The sequence below is a fragment of the Narcine bancroftii genome, chromosome 3, assembly GCF_036971445.1.
Source record: "Narcine bancroftii isolate sNarBan1 chromosome 3, sNarBan1.hap1, whole genome shotgun sequence".
Taxonomy (NCBI): Eukaryota; Metazoa; Chordata; class Chondrichthyes; order Torpediniformes; family Narcinidae; genus Narcine; species Narcine bancroftii.
This window is the reverse complement of record NC_091471.1, coordinates 162,409,285-162,436,203: the sequence shown is the minus strand read 5'-3', so window position 1 is coordinate 162,436,203 and position 26,919 is coordinate 162,409,285. Positions and strand designations below refer to the sequence as shown.

The window sequence follows — 26,919 nt, the reverse complement described above, 5'->3', positions numbered from 1 at the left end:
TTGTGTTTCATGTATGGCTCCCATATTTGTTCAAATATTGTAATATTATTTCTTAAATTATGTTCTTTTTTCTAATGGACTACATTTATTCATTTCTATATACCATTGTTGTATTCTCAAGTTATCTTCTAATTTCCAGGCTAACATAATACATTTTTTTGCTACGGCTAGGGCTATCCTAACAAATCTTTTTTGTGCAGCATCCAAATCAAGTCCAAATTCTTTGTTTTTTATGTTACTTAGGAGGAAGATCTCTGGGTTTTTTGGTATATTGCTTCCTGTGATTTTATTTAATAATCTTGATGCTTGTTTGTTTAGGTGCTTTAAACCTTTCCTCTAGCTACTGATGGTTGTTGCATTTGTTTATCCTATTTCTAAAGAAAGTTTTGAAGATTTTAGATTTCCTGGAAAACTTGTTATTATGATGTAAACAAGGTGGCTTTGGCGATCTTTTATTCTTGGATCAGTGTCTAGATTTTAACTATTCCAGGAATCCCAACATAAATACATGTTTAAAATAACTATTTGTCCTCATTCCATCTTAAGTATCAATTTCATTGGAAGTCAGAGCAATCTACTGTTATATTTTTGGCATTATGCTTCTACTTCCTCCTTTTCTCATCTGCCATGCTTACCATTTATGCTCATTGAGGAATAAAGACACAAACAACAAGCAAGTCATCATCATCTTGTTTTGTGCAGGAAATTCAGAATGCAATGTTTGTATGCATCTTAGCTCCTGATGGTGTTCATGAGCAGAAATCCAGTACTATATGAGCAAAAACACAGTCCAGTTTAACATTGGGAAAGCTGTTTTTGATCCCTAACCCCTAATTGATTTACAATCCATTCAGACACTCGAGATTAAGTTAGACTATTGTCAACAATGATTTGCCACCAAGGTGGGTAATGAATCTCATTTATCTGAAGGATATACTTTTGCTGTCCTCCATTATATCTCATGATCTTGCCCAAAGCTCATCTGTTACTCAAACCATCTTATCCAAGACTTTTATTTCGTTAAGACTTGAACATTCCTATGCTTTGATGCCTGGCCTTGTGTTATTGAGCTTGTCCAAAAATTCACACTCTGATTTGCATCATGCCTCCTTTTCACCACTGCAGTAGTGGTTGTAGTCTCAGTTTTATTGAAATGGTAGATATACAAGATCCAAGGTAAATGCACATCATGCCTTCAGTGAAAAGGTGAAATAAAACACTACATTGGTCCCCTCATCTAGTAATGTATAGAATCCCACCTAAACTAGAAAAAAAATTGCCACACAGTTTATAGATTGTTTCACAAATGGCACCCATTTCCATCCTTGGTTACTGTGGAACTCTACCTTGTTTCATTTGTTCATTACCAAAATAATTCACAGTGCATAAAGTTGTACACTGATGAAGTTTGAAAATTTGACATGTTTGCATTTCTTTTCACTTTCATGATATGCATGGTATTAAAAAATTATTGATTAAAATGTTATTTAAATGTACCCATCATGATCATATCTATTCTAACTATGCTTTTCATAATATTTAAATACTGAGATCAGATCCCTCAAGGCAGAAAGCTGCCTTTTAGGTTATATTTTCCAGTTGCAGTATTCAGTACATAAAAGTGCTGGAGAATTTGTCATTTAAGAAAGAGTTGGATATATATGGATGGGAGGGGCATGGAGGGATATAGACAGAGGGCTAGTAAGTGGGATTAGAGGAAGGTACTTGGATCAGTGCGGACCAGAAGGGCCAAATTAGCTTGTTTCCGTGCTGTAATTGTTATTATGGATAACTTCCTCTCTTCTCTCCCCGCCCCCAAAAAAACCATGATTCAATGATATGGTCCTAGTAAACTGAATTTGCAAACTGTTGTCTTAAAATGAGTTGGAATAAGATTTGTATGCATTTTTAACTTGCATTGATTTTCCTATTTATACTTCATGTCATAGATACCAAATTAGATCTCCTTAATTAGCACTCCTGGCTCCAGTACAAAACTCAAGACGGTGGTTTTGTAATTTTTTTTTTAACAGATAATTGACCTTTGTCCAATATCATGCATTTAAAGAAATGTGAAGCTGACCACATTGATGTATACAATCATACAGAATTAAAATTGCTGAACTAGTTTTCTTTAATACTAACCACTTCATTGTTGGTGGGTTTGAGAGAGCGCCTTCACCAGCAAAACCACAACTCGAGAAGGTGCCTCACCACCACCATGTTCCTGAGCAATTTTAAGAAGTGCGCTGCAAATGTTAGCCTCATCAGTGTCATGCCAATCCCAAAATTGAATTACTTGTTCTGACACTCTTGTTTTTGTTAATGACCAAAGGCATGATAATCTATGGATAGATTACGAACAAAACTGTACCAAAATAGGCAATTTGAAAGCTTGTCTTTATATTTTCAGCCACTGCCCGGAAAAGGAAACTGGAAAACAACAGCTCTGATGAAAATGATAATCTTCCTATTTCCTTTGCCATGAAGAAGAAGAAATCTAATCGAGTAGGTTTTGAACCAGAATGACCAGAATTGACTAGAAGCCTTTCCTGAGAGGTCTTTTATTTCAATTTGCTGATTTTTAGGCATAAAACTTCGATAGCAGCCACATCTGCTGAATAGCTACATAAAATATTAAGAGAAAAATTAAGTAATGGATGAAATTAATAGTTGAAGTAAGAGATTTTTAAAGATTTAAACAAAAACATTGGTTTCAGAGAAGGACACTAGACATTAAAAATTGCTTAATGATCATATAACATTTAAGAAGATGATTAATCCCATAAAGCATGAGATCTGTGAAAGACAAAAACTGAAGATACTGGAATCATGAATAAACAAAGGATTGCTGGAGGAACTCAACACTTCAAACCACATCCATGGGTAGAAATGCTCAGGCAATGTTTTGGGCGTGAACATTTTATCAAGAATAACTTCTTGAGAAAGGGTTCAGACCTCAAATGTTGACTGACCATTTCTACCCAAGGATAATTGCTGTTCCAGCAATTCTTTGTTTGCATTATATCCTCTGAGTTTTAGCAATGAGAATGAAATGTGAAGTGCTTGTACAATTGTTTGATTGAATACAAAAAAGGTAACTTTGGAACCTGTAAAGAAGCAGAGTATCATTACCCGCAATGTTCCCATTACCACATTTTTTTGCAGGTCAGTGGAGACAATACCTTTTGTGCAGTAATGATGGAGTCCATTATTTCCACTTTGTTACAACTATGAACTTTTGGGGTCAGAGTTATTATGTATTAATTTAAACTATATGTTAACGGCAGTCCATCATAAACTTTAAAATTTTAATCCTAATTTGGGAATATTTGAAAATACAAAAGGCTTTTTTTCCTCCCCTCACTGGCCCCCCCCCCCCCCCATCCCTCAACAACCCTTGATTGTTTCATACGTGTTATAATCAATGACAGGATTTTTGTCAACTTTGATACTCATGACATATTTTATCTTTTCTCCCCAGCTCGAGTCACAAGATTCCATTGATGACTATGAAAAGAAAGACACTCTGCTAAGAAAGCTGCACAATAGGTTTCCAGATTTAGATAGAGCGGCAAGTAAATTTTATTTTTTTAAAAAAAAACACATTTTACTTTTAAGACATATATTTGGAACTATTTTAAACCCAGTAGGTTAAGTTTCACCCCATTTGGTTGGAAATAAACTGATGAGTTGAGATGTCTGTTTTAATAACTTTTGAAAGGGGTTTGGTGGTTTTGGTGTCTGAGAAATCTGCAGTAACTTCTCAGAACATGATATGTGTCTGGATGTTATTAGATTAGAATGGTTGTTTGTAATATAACACATGCACACAAATGACTTGGATGAGAATGTAGAGGGTAGAGAACTTGAAAGTCAGTGGAACCATAGTGAAAAGGTTTGTCTAAGGATATAGTGAAACATGGATCATTTAGAAAGTTGGGTGAAGTAGAGGCACATGGAATTTAATATAGGCAACTGTGAGATAATGAACTTTGGGAAGACAAATTCTATTGGGACACAGAATTTTTTGAGCATTGATGGACAGATATCTTGGGGGACCACTCCATCACTCCCTGAATGTGGCGACACAGGTGCACAGGGTAGTGAAGAAAATTCTTGGCTTATTGCCAAGGCATTGGATGCAGGAGTTCAGATGTCATTTTACAGCTGTACAAAACATTGGTAAGGCCATACTTGGAATATTGTCTACAGTTCTGATGAACATTACAAGAAGAATGTGGTAGTAATAGAGAGGGTGCAGATGATATGTTGCCTGGAATGGAGGGCTGTCATTCAAAGGAGAGTTTGAATTGTCTGGGTTTATTCTAACTAGTGTTTAGGATGCTGAGGGAGTGATCTTGCAGGTTTTTAAAATTATGAAGGATATAGGAGATACTTTTTTTTCTCAGTGCACGATGTCCAGAACTAGAGGGCACAGGTTTAAGGAGAGAGATCAATTAATTTAAAGCAAATCTGAATTTCATTTGGTTATATGGAGAGTTCTACCAGAGGAGATGGTTGAGCTAAATACAACATTTAAAAGGAAGTTGGAGAGGTGCTTAGATAAGAAAGGTATTAAAGGACATGGATCTAATGCAGACAAATGGGATTAGTGTCAGTGGGCATTACCTTTTGGGCAAGGTGGGCCAAAAGGGCCTGCTTCTGTATTCTATGAAATCTATCAATAACTTCCTGGATAAAGTGATGCGTTGAATTTAGTAATAGGAAATATCAGCCCTCGAGCCAGTGCTGCCCAATTGGACGCAATTGACCTACAACCCAATGTGTTTTGAAGGGTGATAGGAAACCAGAACATCAGGGGAAAACTCACACAGACACGGGGAGAGCATACAAACTTCTTACAGACAGGACTGGATTCTAACCCTGGTCGCTGGCGCTGTAACAGTGTTGCGCTAACCATTCCGCCCCACTTGACACTGAACATAAATCGTTCCTTTTGGAAAATTGTGCATTTGATGTCAGCTGATTAAACTATACTTGCATTGAACAAACTTTACTTGAGCAAAGCATTTTACTTTATTTTCAGTCACATACTTTGAACCATTAATCATTGCTGCATTTGCAGGTTCTTCTTCCTCCAGGGAGTCACCAAAAGACAAACCACAACATTATAGTTAACCCACTCTTTCCCCCACTCCCCCCATCCCAAAATTTATAGATGAAGCCACTGACTTGGGTGACTCTCACTAAGCAGGGATAAGGAGACACTTTAAGAGAGTCACTCCAACAGTGAGCTGCATCAACCAGTTCTTCATCCAGGGCGATGCCATTTTATTCAAACACAATTTTATTCAAACAGCTGCTCCAAGCAAGGCATGACGAAAGCACTCCGCTGGCTGAATATTTCCTCCCTTCACCAAAGGTTGATGTGTTACTTCAGAGAACCATTACTTTTACAATTTTAAATATATTTTTGCATATTATTTTATTTTAATTTTTAAAAATTATTTTCCTTTTTTGTCGGTTGCTTGATGGCAATCTATACATTATTCTATTTTTGTATTTGACATATTGACAAGATAATAATTTCAAAGTGTCTATGCTCTACTCTTGAATTTTAGTTCCACAATAGAGGTTTTGGTGTTAGCAGTCTTTCAGTTGCTATTGTTAACTGAATCCAGTATGCAATTCTTGGTTTCAATAAAATTACCGTATTTGACACCATGTCACTACACCCACCCACCCCCAAACAATTTTCAGTTTGAGGTATCAGGAAAAAATTGTTTGCATATTTACCTTATTCAGTTTGCATGGGGCTTGCTCCTTCCCATTGCTTTTTGTCTCCCACAGTGATTTGAGGGGACTGCTGGGCCTCGATGTTCAGGCTTTGTTCGACAAGCCTGATCATCAAGGCCCAGTGCTTCCCTCAAAGCACTGTGGGGGGCAGCAAGCGATGAGATGAGAGGGAACAAGTGACAGGACGCCAGAGCAAATTGAATGAGGGACGGGTGGTGGTATTCTGAAACATTTTGAGAACTTGATGTGTTGCAAGCTCTGTTTCATTTTGTGTGAGTATAATTTTAAGGGCTAGTACAGGCTGCAACCCTTCACAGCTTTGGAGAATCTAGATGGTAACAGCTAGTACAGGCTGTACCCAAATTCGCTACTTTGCAGAGGAGAAAGAACATCTAGTGGTTTTTCCAGAGACTCAGGTGGTGAGAGAGTTGTGTGTGGAACACTGAAAAAACAGCACTTTATGTCCAGTGGCAATCTCATCAAACACTGAGTAGGAATGACTGTGTGATTAATGGACAATTCAGCTGATTCTCTGTCAGGAGAATTGCTGCATTGGATCATGAACAAAGTAATGATCGTTTTGATTGAGTTGTACCTGGGTTTTGGAAGCATTGTGGAAGTCACGTGTTTTGTTTCCCCTCCGCAAGGAAGAGGGGAGTTGTGACAACCATTCATGCAAAAGGATATTTCTCTGGGATATTTCTCGACAAGGATTCATGAGTTTTCGGCAGACTGGTTAAACATTCTCTCCCATATTCTTCATGATTGCTTCTATAGATCAGTATAACAGTCTGCGATTTGACAAGGGATTTCGAAGACTGAACTTTTTTAGAATTTTTAGAATTGTGCCCAAGCTGTAATGGTTTTGGTATCCCACCACACCCACACGTATTGTTGGGTTTGATTTGATTATGTTATTAGTAGTTATTAATAAATAGTGTTTTAAAAGAAAAACAGTAATACTGCCTTGGTGAATTTGCATTGCTGCTGGTCTGTGGCGTAACAGTGTAAAACTACTTGGGACTAATTACTCAATTGAGAATGAATAATTACTTGTTTCAATTGTTTAAAATATTAATAATCAAAAGTATTAACTTGTCAATATGTATTAACTTGCACAGTTTACATTTCCAACAATGGAATATAACCAATGCTTTTGGATAATTTAATGCATGCTCGATCTACGATGTCATTTAAGTATTAAAGCCACTTTATGAATGTTGAATACCTGTGACTGGTGTTGAATACTTAATTTTTGTATGTTATTTCTATAACATGCTAATATAGTATGAAGATTATTGCACTATGATTGAGCAACAGCTGTGAGATTAAAGGTTTTCCAAAAGACTTGATCATTTCAATCTGCTTGGTGATATAATTATAATTGAATGTAGCTCCAGAAAAAATGGTTAATTTTATCAGTGATGCCTTTGCAATTCCTTATTTCATATTCATTTATTTTTCAGGAGCTTAGGGAGGTCCTGGAAGAACATGACTGGTCATATTACGATGCCTTGGAAGCCTTGCAGGTGTTTGCCAATCAAGATTCAGGTTACCTCTATTTTGTCCTTTTGGTTAAAGTCAAAGCAGAAAGAGATTTTCAAAATTAAAACTTCTCAAGGGAAATTGTGCAAATTTAAACATTCTGCAGCATTTTCAAGCAGTTGAATTGCAGTATTGTGCTAAAGCAAGTTCACTGATTCAAGGTGGAGTGCATTTTCTTCAAGGAAATTATTTGAAGAGAACATCAAATGCACAACATTCTATAGCTGTTCTCTGGATTGTTGAGTGCATGTTTCGGAAAGTCAAACTTGATTTTAACTTATTCAAGAACTGCAGAATTTTTGATTGTGCAATAATGGTAATGTATCTTTGGAATTAGAGTGAAACTTAATTTAAAGAATTTTTCATTTCTTGGTGTTCAATCGTTTTACTGAAAATACATTGAAGAGGGTTCCTAATCATTTGTAGACTGTCTTTAAATTTTGAAGTAAATACATTAGCAGTGCTGGAGAAACTCAGCAGGTCCTGCAGTGTCCGTAGGAGGCAAAGATGTATAACCAACTTTTTTGGGCCTGAGCCCTCCAAGGTGTGAGCAAAAAGCAGGCAGCCACCTGAATAAAAAGTTGGTGGATGTGACCTATGACCTTTAGGCTGTTGGCCTCGGCTTCTCCCCCTGCCCCTTCTTACATCTCCCCCCTACTTTTTTATTCACCCACCTGTGTTTATACCTAGACGAAGGGCTCCAGCCCAGAACGTTGGATATATTTCTTTCTGTCCTATGGATGCTGCGAGACCTGCTGAGTTCCTCCAGCAATCTTGTGTATTAATTACAATCACAGTGCCTGTGCGGACTTCCTTGCTTCACTTTATTTTTTGGATTATGATTTGAGTTTTTTTTGGGAATGATGTGTCAGAAAGGGGGTAGTGGGTTATTCAAAGGACAAACAAGTGTGTGTGGTGTGTAGATGAATGCACATGCGTGCACACTCACATTTTACTGAGAGATGGGATTTTAACTACAAGGGTATGTGAAGCAATGGTCAGTGACTTGCATCAGCTATCCAATGAAGCACTATTTCTCCTATTAAGATTCTTCAGTAACTATTAAAGTTCATTTTTTCATACGACTACATATACAACCATAGTGTTTCTCCAGATCATGGTGCACACGTGTGTTAAGATGCAATACGTAATAATTACTTACATACATAAAAATATAAAATAAATGTTTCAATTATAATAGATCCAAGGTTACAAGATACCATTCATCGATATCACAGTCTGCAGGGATAAGTTATTTCCCAGCCTGGCAGTCCTAATTTTGATACTCCTCCACCTCCTTTCTGATGTTAGTAGGTCAAAGATGCTATGTGATGAATGGTAGGGATTCTCTATAATTCTTTGAGCTGTATATACGCAACACTCCCAGTGAACGTTGTCGATAGATGATAGGGAGACCCCAGTGAACGTAGTTGTTTTAATGATCCTCTGTGTTGACTTCCACTCCGTGCTTTGCAGCTGCCATACCATATAATTACGTGGCCAGACTGGACACCCAATTGTGCACTTGTAAAATCTCAATATGTGGGCTGGCAGCCTTGCCCTCAACCTCTTTGGTAAGTGTTAGGTGCTGCATCTCTTTCTGACTAGTGAGGAGGTGTTGTGGCTTCAGGATAGGTTAGCAGTTATATGCACATCAAGGAATATTGTGCTCTCAACAAGGGAGCCTTTGATTAGCATTGGAGAGTGGTGGACTTTTATCCTCCTGAAGTCTACAGTCATCTCCTTTGTCTTGTTCATTTGAGACTCAGCTTGTTCATGCACCATTTGACGATCCTCCTCTCTTTATGCCAACTCATTGTTGGCAATGAGGCCAACTACTATTGTATCATCTGCAAGATTGATGATTCTGTTTGAACTGAATCTGGCAGCACAGCCATGAGTCAGCAGCATTAACTGTAGTGGTACACCACAGCCCTGAGATGTACCAATGCTCAGCTTGATTAGACTTTACTGCCAACTCACATTGATTATGGCCTTTCAGTCAAGTTCAGGATCCAGTTGTAGAGAGGGGAGTTGAGTCCCATTGAGGACAGTTTACCCACAAGCCTCTGCGATGATCATGTGAATGCCGAGCTGAAATTGATGAACAAGAGCCTCATATCTGAGGAATTTTTCTCTCAATTGGTCAGGACAGAATGAAGGGTCACGGCTGTAGCGTCTTGTGTGAACCCATTTGGATGGTATGCAAACTGGAACAGGTCGAATGTTGCTGGAAGGTGGAATTTGATGTAGAGTCAAAATGTATGGTCAGACTTATTTTTATCTTAAGATATTCTTCTCTCTTCAGAAATGGGTTTGGCAGGTGGTGCACATTGATGCAGAGGGTAAATAGAATTTGGGAATATTAATTGGGGTCTTCAGAGCTCAAAACATATTCCACCCAGTGGTAAATGGTTTCAGTGGAATAGAGAGCCCAGAAGACTCCAATGCTATCACATGCATTTCCCTAAAATTTAAAGGATTGCTGCCCATGTACAGTATCCCTGGTTCTATTGTTCAGAGCTTGCTTCTAAAGAAGGTAAAACACACAATTCTGTGGACACCATGGTTAAAGTAAAAATACAATGCTGGAGAGATTCAGCAGGTCAAACAGTATCCTCTATGTAGCAAAGCAGAGGCACATAACTGATGTTTCAGGCTTGAACTATTCACCAATACTTTGATGAAGGGTTCAAGCCCAAAACTTCAGTTAGGTATCTCTGCCTTTGCTACATAAAGGACACTGTTTGACCTGCTGAATCTCTCCAGCTTTGTGTGTTTTTACTCAGTTCCAAAGAATAGATTTTGGTATTTTAACAGTTACCAATCTGAAAGTTCTGTAGTTAGGCATCATAACTGGAGCCTTGTTATAATATTCCCACATATGATATATATGTATTTTTCAAAAAAATCTTTTAAATTCTTTATTTAATTCTGACTTGAAAAGTTAATACTTTCAGTAACAATCTGATTTCAATTCATGGTGTTTGATCAAGGGAATTGGGATTGCTTATTTTAATTGGAAACGATGTTAAATGAGGCAGTCAAATGGGGGAAATTACCCAATAGTCCATGCAAATTGTCTCAGTGGCTTGCTTCAGCTATGTAACTAAGCACTAATCCACTTATAAAGATTCTTCAGTTAGTTAGCGACAGCACGGAATCAATTTTTGCGCTCTGATATGTGAATCTTTAATTCAAAAGTTATTTTGTCTCATTCCTCATAGTTGTTCCAATATTTAGTCCATTGTTATAATTCTTTATATCATTTAAATTGTTTCTAGAAATCTTCATATTATTATCAGTGTCATTCTTCACTGAAATTACCTCTAAAGTTTTTATTAATCTCTACTTTAACCTTTCCAAACTAAAACATTTCTTTATATATGTAGATGAAGTGCCTTGTGAGTCAGAATCTAAAAATATAAATGGAAAAGATGCCATCTCAAGTCTTACAACACAGTCAAAAGTGATATCAGTGCAGTCAAACCAATCCGGAACAAGAAAAGAACAAAATAATAAAATAAAACAACATGGCAAAGGACAAAAAAGTAGCAGAATTGTTTGGAGGGAAAGTAGTGATTCTGAAGATGTAGAATCCATTCCTTCTGGTGGTGAGAGTTCTCTTGATGAAGACTACAGTAGTGGAGGTGAAGAGGTGGAAGATGAACGTAGAACTAAAATTGTCAGCTTCCTACAGGATGCCACAGTCGATGAACTTACTCTCATACCTCAGTGTTCTCTGAAAAAGGCTCAGAAGATTATTGAACTTCGCCCATTTAACAGCTGGGAAGCACTGGTGAGATAATTTAATTTTATTAATCCTAAAAATACTGTACAGGCAACATATATTGCCCTATAATGCTAATGCTTTATGATTAGATTCAAGCACTTGGTTCATCCAGACCCAAAAGCATCTGAAAGTGTCAAATGACTGTACTTTAAATAACAAATGAGATGATTTTACTTTAAAAATCCAAGCAAATTGGCTGGTAATTCTGTCATTCATCTGGTGACATAGCAGATTGATGTTTGTGACTGAATTAAATGAGCTTGTATTTAGGTACAAGGTACTTGACAGTCGAGGGGGCGTGGCAAGTTGGCGTAGAGGGCAGAAGTGCCATCCTAGTCCTCCCCAACCAGTTTTTTTAGTACCTGTTTTTAAACTTTATTTAAGTGAATAAAAGCTCTGTTTTTATTTTTGAGAACATTACTGGCTCACAATGATGACTAGGATTTAAAAAAAAAAGAAGGCTCCAGTATAGAAGAAATTACCTTTTAAAAGCACAGAAGAACTGAGGCCTACCTGTCTAGTTGAAACCACGGGGTCGTCGGCTCGAACCTCCAAGGCACAGAGAACTTCTGCCAGGCTAAGTATCACACCGGCGGTGCTGACCTTGTCCCCGCAAGATGGCACCGGCATGCTGACGAACTCAGCTGGTGCTGACTTGCGTGTTCGCAATGTCAGACGTGCGGGCGACCTGACTGAGAGGAAGGCCTTTGAGCCCACGCTGCCATTGGGTGAACCAGGGATGCGAATAATGGCATTGGAAACTGCCTCTGCATGGTCCCTGGCTTTGCTGGGCATGCGCGGTGTCTCCAGGGTCCGTGAACTATTCGACTCTGTGTGGGCTGTGGGGGGGTCTTGAGTGACGGTGTCGGGTGTACAGACCCGCAGCCCCACCGTGAAGGGCCCAACAATGATGGAAGACAAAGAGGACTTACCTTTAACGAGCAGATCACAGGAACATTTAGAGGTGGAGTCCAGAGAAGGTAGGCCTCAGGATGTGGAACTGGAATCCGGAATGGAGTCTATTTGTGCAGTTCTGGAAGGGATTGCTTATCATATGGACAATATATCTAAACAAATGACTCAAGGGTTTTTGGAAGTTACAACTAAAATATCTAATATGTCTGAAGATATGTCTACACCCAAGATAGATGTCAATGTATTAAATCAGTGGATACAGTGCAAGAAAAATTATAAAAAAAAACATTGAAACAGCCTTTTCTGAATGTAAAGATCAAGTTGTGCGTAATAAGGAAAAAATAGAGAAAGTGGAAGATTCATTTGTGGATTGGGGAATCCAGAAGAGGGATTTACTGAAAAAAATTGACTCATTGGAAAATCAAAGACTGAGAAATAATGTGAAAATTGTAGGGCTTCCAGAAGACATTGAAGGGTCTGACCCAATAAAAAAATTTTAAGAGTTGGATTCCCGAGGTGTTGGGTAAAGAGTTTTTCTCGGGAGGTCTAGTATTGGAGAGAGCACATAGAGCATTTCGAAGGAAGCTGTTACCAGGACAACCACCCGTGGGTTTTTAGTTCGGTGCCTGAACTATCAGGACAGAGAAATTATATTACGGTTGGCGGGACAGAAGGCCCGACAAGGTCAATCTCCAATGATGAGTCAGAATAATAAAGTCTTTTTTAATGCAGATTTGAGTCAAGAAATTATCAAACGTCGAGTTTAACTCGGCTAAAGAAGTACTGTGGCGGAAAGGTTACAAACTTGCTTTTCAATATCCTCCTGAGTTCAAGGTCTTTTATGGTAACTCGATTTCAATTTTTTGAGAATGATCATGATGCGTTAGTTTTTGCTAATTCAATACTGGATTTACGTGGTCATGGAAGAGTTTCGCCATCGTCACCTAAAAGGAGGGAGAATGGGAAAAATGGAAAGAAAGACGTTTTAACACAGTCTTATTGACATTGAAGATCCGGAACAATCATTGGGAATGGAGTCATTGGGTTGAATATATTTACAGTATTGAATTGTATATGAATTGTATTTCTGGCTGGGGAGGGTGGATGGCACTGAAATCTTTGATAGTCATCTGCCACTAGTGGGGTTTACCACACCCAGTTTTTTTTTAGGCTGTTAATACCTTTGGGTGGTGTTGTTTTTTTTTTGAGGGAATAATTAGAATCTTTTTATATATGTACTATTTTTTAAATTTTTTGAGGGGTGAGTGATTTTCATTTATTAGAAGGGGAGCAATACTTTAAGTGTCTATATTGTTATTTTGTTAAGATATCTAGTTTGAAGTTTGCAATTTTTTATTTATCAATTTGAAAGTTTAATCAATCGATCTAAGCAGCGATGTTATGAGTTGGGTGAGAGGGCACATAAAGTATTTGCATGGCAGTTAAAGAAGGAACAGGTTTCACGAGTTATTAATGCTGTAAAAAAAGAATTCAACAGTTACCAATAAACCTCAGGAAATTAATGACCAGTTCTATTCATTTTATAAAAAAAATCATATACTTTTGAGGGGAAACGGGATAATGGTTCTATTGATTCCTTTTTATCTAAGTTAACATTATCAGCATTAGAAGAGGAGGATGTTATGGATCTGGAAGCTCCATTTACAGAATTAGAGATTAAGGCGGCCATGTTGGAAATGCCCAATGGGAAGTCACCGGATGATGATGGGTTTTCAGAAAGTGTCTTCGTAGAGACCTTTTTTTTGATTGAATGTTGATTATAAAATAATAGCAAAAATGCTAGTAAATCGATTTGCTAATTATTTATCTAAATTGATACATATTGATTAAACAGGTTTTATTAAGAATATAAATGCTTTAGATAATATTCTTCGATTGATTAGTTTAGTCAATGCATATTGATAGTAGCCCAACCACCCAATGGTGTTTGCGCTCGATGCGGAAAAAGCCTTTGATAGGGTCGAAGGGGATTTTTTATTTAAAGTACTGGAGAAGTTTAAATTTGGCCCTTTTTATTGGTTGGGTTAAAGCTTTATATATGAACCTGACTGTTAGGGTGGTGACAAATGGTTGTTTCATTACCGTTTAAGTTGACACGTTCAACTCGATAAGGTTGTCCATTGTCACCAGCCCTGTTTGCATTGGCTATTGAGCCGTTAGCTATGGTATAATGAATTGAAAGCTTATATTGTTATGGAAAAAAATTATATAATTTGCATGATACTTGTTTATTTTGTTAATATGCATTTAGATATATTTTGATTTATTATACATTCTTAGATTTTGGTTTTTTTTTGGCTCTCCTGACGGGGTGGGAGGGTGGGTGGGGATTTTTTTCTTTCTTTTTAAAATTCTTTTTATATAAGTATATAATATACTTATATAAAATTGTTTTTATTGAATATATGTTGTACTATTACTAATGATTTTTCAAATAAATAAAGATTTTTTTTAAAAAAGGCACTTGAAAGTCCAATTCTTCCTGTTTTAGCTTCTTACAATTATTATTCTTACATTATTCAATTTAAGAGCATGAAACTGAATAGAAAGTTCGTTTGGGGCATTAACATGGCTTGAAATGCACTGTAGTTTGTTTTGGCACCTTTTGGAAGAAAATTTTTTGTTCTGTTGGAACACTTCATTAGCTTTATTATTTAATAAAGAGCTTTTATATAACTGCTTTGTATCTTCAACTTGGTTCATAGATTTTGCAAAAACTGTTTTATGGTATTCACTATGTGAAGGTTCAGCTCTCAGAGGATAGCATTTCAATAGTGAGTAACCATTTTGCATTGATTACAATTTGACCTTTAATTTGAAGCAGATTCTTTAGAATTCATTTGAGAGAATACATTTTTTTTGGCAAATAACTAATCAAGGATACTTATTGGATGGAACTGAGTAGTTTTCCTTTTAGGTTTTTTTTCGAGTGACAACTTTTGTTAAAAGAAGACCAGAAATTGTGCTTCACTGATCTCTGCGCTTTTTAGACTTTACAATTGAAAATGTGCCTTTAGCTCTGTGTAAAGTAGAAACCGTATGCTTAGTAAACAGCTCCTTTTCAGACTTGTTTCATTCTAAGATTTTTCTGTGGTAGTTCCAAAATTGCAAATTGTATTTAAAGATCTACCAGTTCTCCTCTATTTCAAAATGCTCTGTCAGTGGCCTCGCCCTGTAAGGCTGTTGCACCATTCCTCACTCATATGGTTGTTACCGTTGGCATCATAGAGAGCAATATTCCAGATTCCACTGAAAAATCTATTCAGGTTATTTGTGAGTCACAGCAAAAATGATGCACACTGGTGACTTTTTATGAAATGGATAATTACATAAAAGAAATTTGTAGCAATCATGTGGTGTTGACTACTTATTGAATAGTTAATATAATTTGTTTTCACTTTTCTGTTTAACAGTCAATGTGAATTCATTTGAAATACTAAGGAAGCTAACACATTTGGCATTGCACTACTTTGACCTTATTTTGACATCTTATCACAGGAAGTGTTTTTTTAAACTGGTATGAAATTAGGATGAAAGTCTGAACAGAGATCTAAGATTTTGTCAGCTAATTTCAATCTTTTATTTAAAAAAACCTTTATATTATGAAGGTGTATGTCATTTTAAATGATAATGAATTTATTGTCATATATTTTGTACAATGTCCATGTGCACTGAAATTCTTGCTGCAGCAGAACACAGTATTTTTAAATGTGAGGATGTGGAAATTTGTAGTGTTAATACAGGAGTTTTGAATTGATCTGCATTGTATTCTTGCATTTTAATATTATTAATCGACAGTGTTTATTGTCTGGCCTTAAATGGCTCCTGTAATGTCTGACTTTTTCAGATGTCAGTTGAAATTCAGCCACATTGATGACCTCTGTAAAAGCCAGAAGGAAGAAAATTATGGCCGTTTTCCTTTCCTGAGGAACTTGCTAAGGAAAATAAAATACAATAAAATCTCTGTTATCCAGAATTCCAGCAACCTATTGCCTCAAGCAACTGGCAACAAAAATTGTGGAAAATAAATTGGAAAAAAGTACAAATGCTTAAAATTGGCACCCCCAGCAGTTAGTTTGACAATCCACACTACACACAATCTCAAGCAACCGGCATATTAATTATTCAGCATCTGCCAATCCCCATAGGTTCCAGATACCAGGGTTTTTTAAATGCACTTTTATTTCACAACAAACAAGGCTCAATTGAGAAACACAAGAACTGCAGATGTTTGATTCAAAAAGACAGTGGAGGCACTCAGTAGGTCAAGTAGTATCCATGGAGAGAAATGCTCAGTCAATATTTTGGGTCAAAACTAAAGTAGGAAAGGGACATAGCAAACATTTTTTTTTAAAAAAAAGGGGAGAGTGCTAAGAGGACCCCTGTAGCTGATAGGATGCTGGACAAATTAAGGTGGAAAGAGATGGACGGGCAGATAAGGGAAGAAGTGTGTGGTGGGGGGAGGGGGGGTGGGGGGAACTGCTATAGCTCCAAATTAGCATTGGATATCTATAAATTTATTATTTTAAATTTAGTTGGGAGTTTTTAAGAACACCAGCATTTATTTATGTTTTTGAGAAGGTAACGGAGCACTGCTGCCTTGAATTGCTGCATCATTTCTGATGAAGGGATTACCATTGTGCAGTTGGTGACGGGAGTTTCAGGACAGTGAAAGACTTGCCATCCATTTCCATATCAAGATGGCGTGCAACTAAGAGGAGGAACCTGAAAGCCCCTGGAGCTGGATTTGGATGATTGTGTAGTATATTTTGTGGATGGTATATACTGCATTGCTGTGTGTTGTGTAAGAAGGAATAAATATGTTGTTTGGTTGGTAGGGTGGCAATCAATTGGGCTACTTTGCCCTACTTGAAAGCAGTTGGCATAACATTCATCTAGGGAATTGAACAATATTCCATCAGATACAATGCTTAATATTTTTCAATACTTTACAAATTCATTCATGACCTTAAGTAATGGAATCCATATCAAATGTGTTCAAAATGGTAGCTTTATCCATTTCTTCTTGTGGTATGAAGGATTTAATTCCATTCTTTCAAATTTTTTTCTAATGACAATTTAAGAAAAATCCTTTTTTTTTTATTTGTATTTTCTCAAAGATTTCACTCCATGATAGGTGACAGGTTCATCAATTGTCAGTTGCTTGTACTTATTTCCTAGAAGATATTGTTGTGTATATTGTACAGAATAGGTACTTAGTTTATTTTTAAACTACAATAATGTACATAATTGAATTTAAAGGAGACAATAAATAAGTGACACGGTTAGTGTGGTGATCAGCATAATGCTATTACAGAGCCAGTGGCCCAGGTTCAAATTCAAGAGCTGTCTCTCAGGAGTTTCTATGCTCTCCCTGTGTTTGTGTGGATTTCCTTTGGGTGCTTTGGTTTCCTCCCACCCTCCAAAAATTGGTTGCAGGTTAATTGGTATATGTGGGCATCACGGGTTGATGGGCTAGAAGGGCCTATTACTTTGCTGTTCGTCAAAAAAAAATCCTCTTGCAAAAGTATGACTTTGCAATGGTTCAGACAGTCCTTTGGTCAATGGTTACTGTAACAAGGGGAGGTGACCAGATTGAAGGAGATCCTTTTTTTGATGTTGGTTGCCTTCTTGAGATAACACCCCGTATAGATCTATTTAATGGGTGGGAAATCTCAACCTGTGACGGATCTAGCTCTGAGTCCAAGAGGGGCCATACAGCCCTGGTTGGTCTAGAGTGGATTTCAAGCAATATATAACCTCTTATGATGATAGACAGGTTAAAGTGGTTTCAGATCCATCCTGAGATGGAAGTTGAACTGGTTCATAACCAACCTCTCAAAACATTTCATCACTCAACTTGTGTGCCAACTAACCTTTCTGTAGATGTTCAATTTTCTGCATAATTGGAAGCATAACATCCTTTCCCTTATCAGCTCTGTAACTTGGATACTTCCTACATGCCATAAAGCACAGTACAAATGCTTTAAATTAAAAATTGCAGTGCATGGAAATGCTTATTGGACCCATGATTCAATGGTCTTATCCTGCATGTGTTTAACATGCAAATTCAAACTAGAGATCTATTTTTTGAGATGCTTCAGTGTCAACTTTTTATTAATCACCTTGGCCTGGTTTATTATGTTAAAAATATCAGGTTGAAATGTAGCAGTAAATGTTGATGTGAAACAACTCAGCTGATGCTTCAACAGACAAGATAATCCATTCGGTCATGTTTTGCTGGTCATCTTTTTGAACTGCTTTTAGAATGTTCAAGCTTAGTATTTGTAGGATTATTGGAGAAAATTAGAATCTTTATAAAACTTTGGTCTAGTTTCAGCTGATTGCCACGAAAAATTTCATTTTGTTGTACCTCTTGTTGGTATCAAACAAGATCAAAAATTCCTATTAAATAATAATATCAAAAAGCAAACGCCAATCCAACTTTAAAAGATGCATGTGCACTTGTGCGCATTGTGAAAGCTAAGTTTAATCACATCTATTGAGTATTTTAAATCCAGTTCAGCAGCTGAAGGACCAAGACTGGCTGCTGTTGGCAACTTATGGTCGAAGGACTCAGACCAGACTGCGGGGTGTCAGAGACTGGCTCTTGGGAACCAGGTATCAGAACTGGGATTTGAGAAGGTACTGAGGGCAGGAAGAGCTCCCAAAGAGGCCTCCGAAGCTAAAAGCTTCCTAATTGTATTTGGAGCTCAGGTTACCGATGGAGAGAACTGGAGTCTGTACAGCTGCATAGACTGCAGGAGTGCTGGAGGTGCCTGAAGAGACTCTTTTGCTTCTCTCCCTCTGATTGCTAAAGGGTAGCAGGCTATGTTCATGGTGACTCTTTGCCTTATGGCAGGCAAAAGTTGATGCATATCATGTATATTACATTTTTAATGTATTATTGTGTGACGACTGTTACCTTGTCCTGGTGGAGAAGCTTGTGTGCTCCTGGCATTGATGCCGTCTGAAACTATGCTCCTGGTTGGGTCACCTATTCAGTGAGGGTGAGGTCCCTGACAAAGAACAATCCAACCAAGTCCTCAACGGTGCAACAGGCGGACGCAGTTACTCTGAACTCGATGGCTGTGAAGGCAAACAAAGGCTACAACAAATTAATCAGCTCCAGTCATTGTAGTTTCCATCCCATTGGAATTAGTTGGTCAATTTGTGAAGTATTGTGTGCTTCTTGGAGGGCGACATCAAGTACATGTTAAGCAAATACACGCACAGGTGTCTTCGCTCTTTGGATCAATGGAATGAAGGACATCATCCTCGGGGGAGAACCACGACAACGACACGACGATAAAAGGAAACTTTGAATGTCTTCTTTGTAATTAGCATGTACAAGACAGTAACTGTCATTTGGCATGACAGTTACTCATTTCTGTCCTGATAAAAATAGGTACATTGAAAATTGTAGTGGTTTCCTATAATCTTGGAAAATCTGACTTTTCACAAATTAGCAGAATTGTAGAACCTTCTAGAAGAGGAAATCAATTAACCTGTTGTTGGTACAAGTTCTCTGAGCTAACTGCTGTTCTTTGCCTAAAGGTAAATTTTGATAATGTATGTATCTAGTTGCTTCATTTCCACCCCCCCCCCCCGCCCCCCCCCAATAAGAACCGCAATAAAATGGTGATCTATGAATTCAGGCCAATGTATAAGTATAACCCAACAAAACAGCGTTCTTCGGTCCTCAGTTCAAAATCATGCAAACATACAGACATAAAAGACATGCGTGTGTGTACATGCACGCACACTTTTTAAAAAAAACCACACTTAATAAATAAATAATAGATTTTTACCTGGTGGCTTTTGCTCTTTCCCAACGTGAGTAACTAAAAGATACTGTGTGCTGGGGATACGTGACAATTTTGCAAGTCCTCTAAACAGACAAAAATCCCAGTAGATCAAATCGATTTAGGGGTGGGGTGAGGGGGAAGGAGGAGAGGAGAGAGACTCCAGTACTCTCTGCCACTCTTATGGTCCTGTGGATTACCTCCAATCCAATGCACTACAACAAACCTATCACAGTCAGCCAGAATGCTCTAGAAAGTTGACAGGATGGTGTCCAGTATTCTTCCCTGCCTTAGAAGTGCAATAGCTGATGCGTCTTCCTGACAAGCAAGAAGTGTGTCCAGGTTAGGTCTGAGGAAATTGAAAACAGTCATTCGTATGTATTTTTGCACTAAATTCATCCCCTTTTGATGGGTGGGAGGTTCTTCAAACTTAGTGTGTGCTATATTATAGGAGTATCCATACACATTTTCATTGTGATCTCTAGAGGCTGGTATCCCTTATCCAGAATCTGCTTCTATATTATATATGAAATAGATTTGATTCTGCTCAATGGTTAGACCACAAAGATTCTCTAGCTGCAAAAACATTTTCATTTTTTAATAACTTAGCACTCATCTATTTATTTCTTGGAATGATATATCTTAAGAGTTTGTTTTATATGCATGGTTGAATTTTTATAAGATTGTCTCTATAAATTTTTAATTAAGAAGGAAAATTAGTCAACTGGACTAAGTAGATATTGTAAATTAAATAATCTCAAATTGCAAAAAGGGAAATTTTGAATGCAACTTTATCAGAGGCCATTTTGGTACTATTTATTTGTACTTCTGTACCTTTTAAATAGGTTAATCTTTTTGCAGCTGTTCGCTTTCTGCTTGTGTTATGTATGCACGTATGTACACGTTCACATAGTGGCTGCACGTGGAATTAACAACACTATTGAAATAATGCTACAGTTCAGAAAGAAGCTTTTGTTCCCATGAAACCAGAATCTATTCAAGTCAGATTTGGGTTAGTTAGAAAGCATTATAGGAGGATGCCCCTTAAGCATTACAGTTCAGTATTTCCATTCATCCACTACGTGAGCTGTACTCTATTATCACAGTCTTTCTCTGCATTTCTTCAACTTGCTCTTGGACTATTATATGATATGTCTGGTCAGTTGTTTGCCCACTGCCATTTTGAGGAAGTGATTCCAAATACTAAGAGAGACAGGAAACAATGCCCATTTCACAAGCTTTGTACCAAATGTTCTTCCTTCTCGCTGCAGCCAGCCTTTACATCTATACAATCTTGTCTTAAAATGTTTGTCACAACCTTTTAGGATTCATTTAGTACAGGGTCAGGTTTTGGTTTAATGTCTTCAAGTGGTCTAGCACTATATCAGCATTCCAATATGAAGCCATATCGAAATGGCTCCGTATTATCACTGAGCCACGTGTGAGTGATTGATAGAGGTGGACCAAAATGTTTGGGATGCAACATCTTTGCTGCATTGATATCAAGAAGTTTTTGTAATAGCCATGTTCTTGATTCTGATAGTCACAACAAAATTAAAGGTAAGTTTCTTTCCTGCTGAATATAAACATCAATGAAAGAAAAGATGCACAGTGAAACCCTTGGAATCTGGCACCTATGGGGATTGGTAGATGCTGGATAAGTGTATTTGCCGATTGCTTGAGATTGCACGTTGTGTGATTGCCGAGCTAACTGCTAAGGGGTTCCGATTTTAAACTTACATTTTTTTTACCAATTCATTTTAAGTGCTTTTTTTGCTGGTTGCTTAAATTCCAGATAACAAGATACTGTATCTTCTTGATAGTTTTGAATTCTTAGTAGTAGTAGCCATTATCATGGATAACAACTTTTTTTTTTCTCTTCCAGTTTAATAAATTTGACAAGCTACATGGCTTGTCTGAAGACCTGATATGGAACTGTAACACAGTAATCAAGGAGCGGGAAGTGGTTCTTTTACTTATGAATAGATGTGCAGAAATTTCCCAGCGGTTAGAAAAGCAAGTAACAGAAGTAACAGAAATTGAGGGAAGTCACAGAACCATTGAACAACCAAGAATCCTTAACAAGAGGTAAATGAGGTGCTTGAAAAGCAATTTACTATGGCTGCAATATTTTATTAAAACAACCTATTACCTCTTTAAAAAAAAAAACAAATAAAGAGATTATTGTCATATGTTTAAATACATTGTGCAGATGCAATGAAAGTCTTGCTGCAGCTCGATAGATGCAGAAAACACTCGCAGTAATTTAAGTATGGTATAATTAATGAAAAGATGACCTGAAGAGGGAAAAAAATAATAAATATAAAAGGAAAATAAACATATTCACAGTTGACTGGTAGTGCAGAAATTTCCTGCATGAATAAAACAGATCTTTGATGGTCTTGGAGTAACGTGGTAAGGGTTTTACAGGGAAGTTCAAGAACCTGATTGCTGTTAGCAAGTAAACTATTCTTGAACCAAAAGATGGAGGACTTCAGCTTCTGTGCCATCTGTCATATTTGTATCTCCTTCCAATCTGCATTACATATTTAAGACAAATGTATTTCCTTCAATTTGTATAATTATTAATCCATCCATTACCAATATCCACTCTCTTTTTGTCTTTTCACTCTTGCTTCATTATTGTTATGTTGTTATGGTATTAGATGCAGTAGCTTCCTTTTATAGATTTAGGGTTAAAAAATTTTAGAGCAAATATTGGACTTTATCGAGAGCACCTTACCAATTCCAAAAGATCTTGCTGGAAGTCATTCATTTATAATTGGTGCTACCCATGATATCGTGGTTGAATCAAAACGCAATGTTGGAGAAAATCACCAGGTCAAGCAGTGTCTACAGACTTTAATGTTTTATAGGTGGTGATGTGGCAAACGAAAGGCTGTAGAGAGATTTAGATGAGGAGAAAGGGCAAAGATATCGGATCAGTGAGCTTTTTGGCCCATTTACCCTGTTCTGCCCTTCCATTATTAGCTGATCCATTCTCCCACTCAGTCCCATTCCCCTGCATTCTCTCTATAACCTTACTATTCAGATACCTATCAATCTCTGCCTTAAATATACCCAACAACCTATCCTCCACAGACACCTGTGGTCTCAAATTCCATATGTTTTACCATTCTCTGGCTAAGGAAATTCCTCCTCATTTCTTTTAAATGGGTGCTCTTTGATCCTGAAGTTGTGCTCTCTTGCCCTTAACTCTCCTATCATGGGAAACAACTTTGCCACATCTAGTCTGTCCAGACCTTTCAACATTTGACATGCTTTTATGAGGTCCACTCCTCATTCTTCTGAACGCTAAGGATTACAGTCCAAGACCGTTAAATGTTCCTCGAATGCTAATCCAGGAATTATTCTTGTGAATCTTCTCTGAATCTTCTTCAATGCTAGCACATCTCTACTCAAACTGCCCTGTACACCCAATGATGCCTCACCAGAGCCTCGTGATGCCTCACCAGAGCCTCGTGATGCCTCACCAGAGCCTCGTGATGCCTCACCAGAGCCTCGTGATGCCTCACCAGAGCCTCGTGATGCCTCACCAGAGCCTCGTGATGCCTCACCAGAGCCTCGTGATGCCTCACCAGAGCCTCGTGATGCCTCACCAGAGCCTCGTGATGCCTCACCAGAGCCTCGTGATGCCTCACCAGAGCCTCGTGATGCCTCACCAGAGCCTCGTGATGCCTCACCAGAGCCTCGTGATGCCTCACCAGAGCCTCGTGATGCCTCACCAGAGCCTCGTGATGCCTCACCAGAGCCTCGTGATGCCTCACCAGAGCCTCGTGATGCCTCACCAGAGCCTCGTGATGCCTCACCAGAGCCTCGTGATGCCTCACCAGAGCCTCGTGATGCCTCACCAGAGCCTCGTGATGCCTCACCAGAGCCTCGTGATGCCTCACCAGAGCCTCGTGATGCCTCACCAGAGCCTCGTGATGCCTCACCAGAGCCTCGTGATGCCTCACCAGAGCCTCGTGATGCCTCACCAGAGCCTCGTGATGCCTCACCAGAGCCTCGTGATGCCTCACCAGAGCCTCGTGATGCCTCACCAGAGCCTCGTGATGCCTCACCAGAGCCTCGTGATGCCTCACCAGAGCCTCGTGATGCCTCACCAGAGCCTCGTGATGCCTCACCAGAGCCTCGTGATGCCTCACCAGAGCCTCGTGATGCCTCACCAGAGCCTCGTGATGCCTCACCAGAGCCTCGTGATGCCTCACCAGAGCCTCGTGATGCCTCACCAGAGCCTCGTGATGCCTCACCAGAGCCTCGTGATGCCTCACCAGAGCCTCGTGATGCCTCACCAGAGCCTCGTGATGCCTCACCAGAGCCTCGTGATGCCTCACCAGAGCCTCCAGATATGAATGCCAACTTTGTATTTGCCTTCTTTCTTCTTTGGCTTGGCTTCACGGACGAAGATTTATGGAGGGGTAATGTCCATGTCAGCTGCAGGCTCGTTTGTGGCTGACAAGTCCGATGCGAGACAGGCAGACACGGTTGCAGCGGTTGCAAGGGAAAATTGGTTGATTGAGGTTTGGTGTTGGGTTTCTTCTCCTTTGTCTTTTGAGGTTAACCTTTAGGAAATCCTTCACAATGATTTTGAATTTTCTCCCCATCCAAATAATAGTTTGCCCTTTTATTCTTTCCGCGAAAGTGCATGACCGTTCACTTTCTAACTTTGTTTTTCATTTGCCACTTCTTTGCCCATTCTCCTCTTCTAAATCTCTGCAGCGTTTCATTTGCCACATCACCACCAAAAAACACAAGAGTCTGGAGACACCGTGGTTGAAGTCAAAACACAATGTTGGAGAAACTCAGCATGTCAAATGGTGTCCTTTGTACAGCAAATATAAAGATATTATAACTGGCGATTTGGGCTTGAGCCCTTCATCAATGTATGGAAAAATGTCAGCAGGTGTCCAAACAAAAAGATGTGGGTGGAGGAGCGGGGTCCAAAGGAAGGAGGTAATAGGTGGAGAAGGGAGGGAGGGCACAGTAGCAAGCTGGAGAGGAGGGATGGCTAGGTGAATAGCGAAGGAAGGGGGTGGAGAGCTGATGAAAAGAAGATGGGAAGAAAGAGGGAAAGGTGAGCAGGTTAGCAGAAATTGGAGAAGTCGATGTTAATGCCATCTGGCTGAAGTGTTGCTTCACTTGAAAGGGTGTATGGGGCCTCATGTACTCATCCCTCCCTACCAATCCCCCCTCCCTGGCTCCTTCCCCTGTGGACGCAGGAGATTCCATACTTGCACCCACACCACCTTCCTCCCAACAGTCCGGGGACCTCAGACAGGCCTTTCAAGTGAAGAAACACTTCTGTAAAAATTGCTCCCCTTCTCCCCTTCCTCTCCCTTCTCCCCTTCCTCTCCCTTCTCCCCTTCCCCTCCCTTCTCCCCTTCCCCTCCCTTCTCCCCTTCCCCTCCCTTCTCCCCTTCCCCTCCCTTCTCCCCCTTCCCCTCCCTTCTCCCCTCCCCTCCCTTCTCCCTTCCCCTCCCTCCCCTTCCCCTCCCTTCTCCCCTTCCCCTCCTTCTCCCCTTCCCCTCCCTTCTCCCCTTCCCCTCCCTTCTCCCCTTCCCCTCCCTTCTCCCCTTCCCCTCCCTTCTCCCCTTCCCCTCCCTTCTCCCCTTCCCCTCCCTTCTCCCCTTCCCCTCCCTTCTCCCCTTCCCCTCCCTTCTCCCCTTCCCCTCCCTTCTCCCCTTCCCCTCCCTTCTCCCCTTCCCCTCCCTTCTCCCCTTCCCCTCCCTTCTCCCCCTTCCCCTCCCTTCTCCCCTTCCCCTCCCTTCTCCCCTTCCCCTCCCTTCTCCCCTTCCCCTCCCTTCTCCCCTTCCCCTCCCTTCTCCCCTTCCCCTCCCTTCTCCCCTTCCCCTCCCTTCTCCCCTTCCCCTCCCCTTCTCCCCTTCCCCTCCCTTCTCCCCTTCCCCTCCCTTCTCCCCTTCCCCTCCCTTCTCCCCCTTCCCCTCCCTTCTCCCCTTCCCCTCCCTTCTCCCCTTCCCCTCCCTTCTCCCCTTCCCCTCCCTTCTCCCCTTCCCCTCCCTTCTCCCCTTCCCCTCCCTTCTCCCCTTCCCCTCCCTTCTCCCCTTCCCCTCCCTTCTCCCCTTCCCCTCCCTTCTCCCCTTCCCCTCCCTTCTCCCCTTCCCCTCCCTTCTCCCCTTCCCCTCCCTTCTCCCCTTCCCCTCCCTTCTCCCCTTCCCCTCCCTTCTCCCCTTCCCCTCCCTTCTCCCCTTCCCCTCCCTTCTCCCCTTCCCCTCCCTTCTCCCCTTCCCCTCCCTTCTCCCCTTCCCCTCCCTTCTCCCCTTCCCCTCCCTTCTCCCCTTCCCCTCCCTTCTCCCCTTCCCCTCCCTTCTCCCCTTCCCCTCCCTTCTCCCCTTCCCCTCCCTTCTCCCCTTCCCCTCCCTTCTCCCCTTCCCCTCCCTTCTCCCCTTCCCCTCCCTTCTCCCCTTCCCCTCCCTTCTCCCCTTCCCCTCCCTTCTCCCCTTCCCCTCCCTTCTCCCCTTCCCCTCCCTTCTCCCCTTCCCCTCCCTTCTCCCCTTCCCCTCCCTTCTCCCCTTCCCCTCCCTTCTCCCCTTCCCCTCCCTTCTCCCCTTCCCCTCCCTTCTCCCCTTCCCCTCCCTTCTCCCCTTCCCCTCCCTTCTCCCCTTCCCCTCCCTTCTCCCCTTCCCCTCCCTTCTCCCCTTCCCCTCCCTTCTCCCCTTCCCCTCCCTTCTCCCCTTCCCCTCCCTTCTCCCCTTCCCCTCCCTTCTCCCCTTCCCCTCCCTTCTCCCCTTCCCCTCCCTTCTCCCCTTCCCCTCCCTTCTCCCCTTCCCCTCCCTTCTCCCCTTCCCCTCCCTTCTCCCCTTCCCCTCCCTTCTCCCCTTCCCCTCCCTTCTCCCCTCCTGTCTTTACGACCACACCCACCCTCCTCCCCCCCCCCCCCCACCCCTGGCTTACTGTTATGCCTAGATGTTGGCCAACATTTATATTTACTGTTGCTATATAAAGAACAGTGCTTGGTCTGCAGAGTTTCTCCAGCTTTGTGTGTTTTTTACTTCACTTGTGTATCCGTAGGACTGATTAACTGCATCTAGTGATCCCTTT

The 26,919-nt window shown here is 40.3% G+C and overlaps 1 protein-coding gene across 5 annotated transcripts in view; it reads left to right on the top strand.

The window, feature by feature from the left end:
- The window catches only part of LOC138757792 (SWI/SNF-related matrix-associated actin-dependent regulator of chromatin subfamily A containing DEAD/H box 1-like), a 155,910-nt gene that overhangs the window by 21,677 nt on the left and 107,314 nt on the right, over positions 1–26,919 (top strand). For all 5 annotated transcript variants that reach the window (XM_069925695.1, XM_069925693.1, XM_069925696.1 and 2 more), the window contains exons 5-9: positions 2,414–2,508; positions 3,485–3,574; positions 7,227–7,311; positions 10,698–11,104; positions 21,725–21,927. In XM_069925695.1, coding sequence (XP_069781796.1) covers positions 2,414–2,508; positions 3,485–3,574; positions 7,227–7,311; positions 10,698–11,104; positions 21,725–21,927 — 880 coding nt within the window. The remainder of the gene's footprint in view (positions 1–2,413; positions 2,509–3,484; positions 3,575–7,226; positions 7,312–10,697; positions 11,105–21,724; positions 21,928–26,919) is intronic.